At 37.3% G+C, this 6,853-nt stretch overlaps 1 protein-coding gene across 1 annotated transcript in view; it reads right to left on the bottom strand.

Annotated features, from left to right (window-relative positions):
- Positions 1-1,825: 1,825 nt before the first annotated feature.
- LOC114658388 (serine/threonine-protein kinase N2-like) overlaps positions 1,826-6,853 on the bottom strand; it is a 161,818-nt gene continuing 156,790 nt past the window's right edge. The window contains exons 20-22 of the mRNA XM_051932786.1: positions 4,731-4,838; positions 3,974-4,054; positions 1,826-3,880 (exon numbers count right to left, since the gene is read on the bottom strand). Of these exons, the coding sequence (XP_051788746.1) occupies positions 3,677-3,880; positions 3,974-4,054; positions 4,731-4,838 (393 nt within the window). The 3' untranslated portion in view covers positions 1,826-3,676. The remainder of the gene's footprint in view (positions 3,881-3,973; positions 4,055-4,730; positions 4,839-6,853) is intronic.

Below are 6,853 nucleotides of genomic sequence, written 5' to 3'. Positions count from 1 at the left end.
TAAAACAACTTGTTCTGCTTTCTTCTGCCATATTACCATTTATTTCCCAAGTTACAATCAACCACAAGGATTGATGCCCTTTATCATTAAACATGACGACGTTTGAAAGAAAACTTCACTGGTTGCACAAACACAACTTGTACTCCATCTGTATCATGGATTCCTGATTACACAACAGGTCAGGTTACCCACTACCTTCAACATTTTGTACAGCAGTAGATATTGTATGATTTATTTATTTATTTTTTTGCTTTAGGGTTCTATTTAGAATGGCTTGTTTTATTGCCGTGTGTCCAGGAGCCAAACACAACTCCCTCAAGACAGACTACAGCATGTGGTTGGTACTGAGGATTCAGATTAGAACATACTGATCAAACTACAAGTGGCGACTTTTGAAGCTTGCAGATTCTGGGGTAGAGGACAGTAATCGGCTGTAAACTATGACAAGTCGCCCTTACATTTTAGTTTGACTCTCTTTGCTGGAAGGAAAGTTAAGTAGCTTTGTTGATTTGACCTCGATTCCCTGCGCGTGCATGAGCAGCAAAGAGCAAACCACCTCTAAAATGGCTTCGACATCTGGCGACAGACTAAAGTGAATGTGCAAATTAAAATACTCCATGGACGTTTTACGTATTATTGCTGAATCAGACTGACTTATCAGACTTGGAATTTGATGCAAGTGATCAGGAGATGGATATCGAAAACGAAAGTGAGGTACCAGCATCAGCTGATCATCTCCCAGCTGATTGTGGTACTGAACACGTTTGTGTAGTTGATACACCTACAGCAGTGTTTGCCGGGGGGGACCACCACTTATAATGGCAAGAGGTACAAACCATATTGCGTCACACTGTGCCAGAGATGCCGAACATGCCCCAACAGCAGCCACAGCATATAGCAACAGACGTTTTATGCTGATTTGTGTGTGAAACCATTGCTTTGTGTGCTTTTCAGAAAAGTGAGGTTTTTTTGAAAAAATATTCAGCCCTCAAAGAGTTAAATGTCCATTGTTAACCGAGCTTAACAACTACGCTTTGGAAATGAGCTCCAGAAAACACGTGGCTTTAAAGCTACACAAGATCTGGCCATGAGTTACGAGTCTATAGAACAGTGAGAAGGCCAAAGTCTGAACAAGAAGCACTATAATAGGCAAAGGCAGGTTAGCTTGGTACACTTGGGTCTGTCAGAACTCTTGTAAACCATAAAACAGTAGCAAACTTTAGTCAGCACGTGAATTATTATTTTTTTTTTTATATATATACACACATTATTTATTATAGAATATATATATATATATATATATATATATATATATATATATATATATACACACACACACACACACACACACACACACACACACACACACACACAGAAAGGCAGCCAGGCTACTGCAGATATACACTTTCAAAATTGAGTGCTGTCAGGGCTGGTGAGAATGGCTAACAGGAAAAGGCCGAACATTACAGTAGGAAGTACCTGGTCTGAGGAGGCTCTGGCACCGCCACATTCTTTAGCCTAGCAACAGATACAGAAAAAAACAGCACATCAGCATTTGGGGTCTAACTGTCCAGCACGTACAGATCTTTGAATCGGGCTGTAAAGCTGCTTTTTTTTTTTTTTTTTTTTTTTTTAAATCATCCTTCTTTAAAATTACGTGCCATTTACATATACATATTACTGGGCCTTTCTAAGCTACCTTGGTGTTGTTCATTTCAATATTGGATTTTTTTGTAAAGTTACATACTGGACCTAACTTGGCTGTTGGTGAGGGAGAACTGAACCCTACACAAAAAAAATAAAAAATAAAAATGAAGCAATGCAATAAATTCTGTTTTTTTTAATTTGTGCATTCATGATATGCATAATGACTGCAAAAACACTCAATTTTCTTTGTAAAACCTCTTCAGCACACAAAAAATGCCAATTTAGTGTACCATTCTTAAATTATCTTAACGTGCTCAAGCAGTCACTTTTAAAAAATATAGAAAAAAAGAACATATTTACAACCTATTTTCTTATTTAGAAATAAAAAAAAAAAAGATGATCATGTAAAAACTACAAAGATAAAATTAGTGCTCTCTGCTCATTTGTATACATACATTTCTGCCCTCTTTACCCTTAAGTGATTTTTACTATAAAAAAAATATATTTTCTGTACAAATTTAATTAGTGAGCTACAATTGCTTTGTCAGATTAAAACAAAATACATTATGCCAGGCCATATCTCTGAAGACTCCAAAAGTTTGGTATTTAGCAAATGTACATTGGTGGCATGGAAAGAACAAACACGGTATTGTCATATTTTTTAAAAACAGTTTATAGTCATATGCAAGAAAAGAACGGTCTGTCCTTTAAAGATCCCTTACGACAACATCACAAACTGCATGAAAGATATGTCTAGCCATTAGAATATTTGACTTTGACAACATAACTTACTTAAATAAAAGTGCTCAAATAAGTTTTAACTGTGCTAGTGTACAGGGTTAATGCTTGTAGCAAAATCCAAATATCTTACATTATCTATCAACGTACAATATTTGCAAAGACACCACCACTTTTGTTGTTTGTTATATAACAAATATAACCTAAAACTGTAGTCAAATATTTACATTCGCTTACTTCTGGATTTCCCTCCCCCCCAAGAACTTTTACCTTCAGATAATCACTCTTGAAGTTCAGTGACCCTGTGATTCAGATGCAAATGGGCACTTCATGACATCTTCAATGGCTGCTGGGGACACGGGAAATCATCTTCCCCTCGAAGAGTGTAAACTAACCTTGCATGTAACAGTTACTTTTACATAAAATCTCTAGGTACACGAGTGAGCTTGTAGTACTTAAAACGTAACACAGTCCCAAAAGCTACAATGCTCAATAAAAATGGAACTGCAAAACATGACGGACATAAACATTATTTGCCTAATTTGTCATTATTTCTAACAAGGCTTTGACTAAGGCCAAATTCAGAGCAGTCAAGAAATCTGTTGGTTGTGACTATTTGGCAAACAGCTTTGGTAGGTTTTCTGTACCTCTTGGCTATATGGAAGCTCTTCTGGTGTAATCTAATAAAATTAAGGCATTTTTAAAAGGTTAAAATAAATACAAATTTACAAGGCAAGAATCGGTACTAGTGTTAAAGTAATTCTAGTTATCTAAACTTTGAATAAAAGTACATTTCTGGCTTTGATATATGAATATAAGTAGTCAATATCACTGTCATATCTGAGAATATGTTCAAATTCCAAAGCACCCAAAGTTTTAATGTAGAACGTTGGCCTTTACAAAAATGATTAAAATCCAAGGCTAAACATCAAAAACAAAGTTGGATGACACATTACTGTGTTTACAGTAACAGTCAATGTGCCCATGCATGATCAATCATTTAAGGTGGCTCTGTTTGCAAAAATTGGTGTAATGTTTGTTACAATATTCCCAGTGCACAGACCATTCAAAGTCAGCATGAGCCATATTTAAGCCACTTCTAAGAGTTTGGAAATGGCAGTCTAGTTTTTGAGTTTTGCTTTTTTTAATATAAAAATTCTTCATTAGATTTAAAAAATAAAAATCCTTTAATGGCACAGAGTGCAAGGAAAAGGCATGAAGAAAAAATATTTCTTCTTTGAAAGAGGTGTTTCTGTGAGTTGCAAGAAGATGGTTTCACAGTGTCTGAAGTCTAACACCAGTCTGCTATATAATCAAAATCCTGGAACATAATCTGTTCTTCCAAACTGAGGACCCGTGGTTCTCTTGGAGGAGTGAGAATTGGTGCTTCTGAGGTAAATTCATCATCAAAGTTACTGACGTCCTCTCGTCCTTTAATTACAGGAACAAAGGGAGGCTTCACTTTCTTTGACAAAAGGCCATTCCAATCAACACTCTGTTTGAGAAAATATTTACATTAGGAATATACTCAAAAGAAAATACACACAAATGCACGAGCACAAACAAAGAGAGATATCCTTATACATACTCTGAAAAACGGATGCTTCTTCACATCTTCAGCATCTCTCTCACCTGCTCCAAGGCGCCGTTCTGGATTTCTTCTTAGAAGCTTGGATTACAGAGGAGAAAGGGAGGGTTTAAAAATTTTTTTTTTTTAAATCTAAAAGCACTAATTATAGCAAATGTATACATTGTTAAGTTCCATTTTAGGCATATTTGATTTTAAATGAAAGCATTAAATTAATTAAAATGTACTTGGCACACATTGCTGCTGCTGCCTAAGAAATAACTTACAATGCTAAATCTTAATATAAATGTACAAAACCAAACAACTTATGGTTGACTGCTTCCGGCACATTTACACAAGCTCGCTAAATCATTCTGATTTTAAAGGTCAAATATTATGAGGATGAGTCAGAATGCTTGTAGCAATAAAAAAATGTGCTGCACCCTAGATACTACAGGTATCTACTAAAAGCTAAAAATAGCAAAGGTTGTAACAAATTGACCTTAAAGTGTGACCAAACATGCAATAGAACATATATTTGTAAAAGTAAATCTATTAAGGGCTTGTTAGAGAATGCTAAATCAATGAACAATAGACTAGCTCCTGCAAGAAACGTTCTTCTAGCATACCAGAATAGGAATGAGTCATCTACCTTGGAACATTTTATGGCTTTTTTTTTGATGAAAGGTTAATTCTATCAATAATCTATTACATATACAAAAACATAGATAGAACTTTGTGTCCAGGGGGAAATTTGGCATTAAACATGAATACTTACTCTTCTCATTATGGAGATAGATTCAGTAGAGAGAAATCTTGGATACCTAACTTCATCATTAACAATACTGTCAAACACCTCCTCTTCATCATCACCTGGAAATGGAGACTAAGAAAAAAAAATGTCTATTTTGAATCTATGGTATTTATTTTTTTTTTTTTTTATAATTTCTGAATCACCTTTTACTTCTGAATGGATACACCCTTCCACTAAGTGCATTAACATGGAGAGACCTTGATGCTTTAAAGAATACCTGTGAGAGCAGTCATAACCATTCTAACAAGAATGCTCCTCAGAATGTACTAAAAGATGGGGACATTTACATTACACCTGAAATGTCCTTTTCATATTACTGTAGAAGCTTGAATTACGCCATTAAGTACAACATTTTTTTTTTTTGGAAAATTTAATTTTAAACATTTTCCTGGCATTAGGATGTCTACTGATAGGAGTCAGGGCTATACATCATGCAGGCAACAATTGAAGAAATTATTCCTAAAGGACAGGTTTTCATTTATTGTCTACATACAGTGCATCCGGAAAGTATTCACAGCGCATCACTTTTTCCACATTTTGTTATGTTACAGCCTTATTCCAAAATGGATTAATTTCATTTTTTTCCTCAGAATTCTACCCACAACACCCCATAATGACAACGTGAAACAAGTTTACTTGAGGTTTTTGCAAATTAAAAATAAAAAAACTGAGAAATCCCATGTACATAAGTATTCACAGCCTTTGCTCAATACTTTGTCGATGTACCTTTGGCAGCAATTACAGCCCCAAGTCTTTTTGAATATGATGCCACAAGCTTGGCACACCTATCCTTAGCCAGTTTCGCCCATTCCTCTTTGTAGCACCTCTCAAGCTCCATCAGGTTGGATGGGAAGCGTCGGTGCACAGGCATTTTAAGATCTCTCCAGAGATGTTCAATCGGATTGAAGTCTGGGCTCTGGCTGGGCAACTCAAGGACATTCACAGAGTTGTCCTGAAGCCACTCCTTTAATATCTTGGCTGTGTGCTTAGGGTCATTGTCCTGCTGAAAGATGAACCGTCGCTCCAGTCTGAGGTCAAGAGCGCTCTGGAGCAGGTTTTCATCCAGGATGTCTCTGTACATTGCTACAGTCATCTTTCCCTTTATCCTCACTAGTCTCCCAGTCCCTGCCGCTGAAAAACATCCCCATAGCATGATGCTGCCACCACCATGCTTCACTGTAGGGATGGTATTGGCCTGGTGATGAGCGGTGCCTGGATTCCTCCAAACGTGACGCCTGGCATTCACACCAAAGAGTTCAATCTTTGTCTCATCAGAAGAGAGAATTTTCTCTCTCATGGTCTGAGAGTTCTTCAGGTGCCTTTTGGCAAACTCCAGGCATGCTGCCATGTGCCTTTTACTACGGAGTGGCTTCCGTCTGGCCACTCTACCATACAGGCCTGATTGGTGGATTGCTGCAGAGATGGTTGTCCTTATGGATGGTTCTTCTCTCTCCACAGAGGACCTCTGACAGAGTGACCATCGGGTTCTTGGTCACCTCCCTGACTAAGGCCCTTCTCCCCCAATCGCTCAGTTTAGATGGCCAGCCAGCTCTAGGAAGAGTCCTGGTGGTTTTGAACTTCTTCCACTTACGGATGATGGAGGCCACTGTGCTCATTGGGACCTTCAAAGCAGCAGAAATTTTTCTGTAACCTTCCCCAGATTTGTGCCTCGAGACAATCCTGTCTCGGAGGTCTACAGACAATTCCTTTTACTTTATGCTTGGTTTGTGCTCTGACATGAACTGTCAACTGTGGGACCTTATATAGACAGGTGTGTGCCTTTCCAAATCATGTCCAATCAACTGAATTTACCACAGGTGGACTCCAATTAAGCTGCAGAAACATCTCAAGGATGATCAGGGGAAACAGGATGCACCTGAGCTCAATTCTGAGCTTCATGGCAAAGGCTGTGAATACTTATGTACATGTGCTTTCTCAATTTTTTTATTTTTAAAAAATTTGCAAAAACCTCAAGTAAACTTTTTTCACGTTGTCATTATGGGGTGGTGTGTGTAGAATTCTGAGAAAAAAAATGAATTTAATCCATTTTGGAATAAGGCTGTAACATAACAAAATGTGGAAAAAGT

This window comes from Erpetoichthys calabaricus, chromosome 10 (assembly GCF_900747795.2).
Source record: "Erpetoichthys calabaricus chromosome 10, fErpCal1.3, whole genome shotgun sequence".
NCBI classification, from domain to species: domain Eukaryota; kingdom Metazoa; phylum Chordata; class Cladistia; order Polypteriformes; family Polypteridae; genus Erpetoichthys; species Erpetoichthys calabaricus.
The sequence above is the reverse complement of the archived record's forward strand: the minus strand, read 5'-3'. Positions and strand labels throughout refer to the sequence as shown.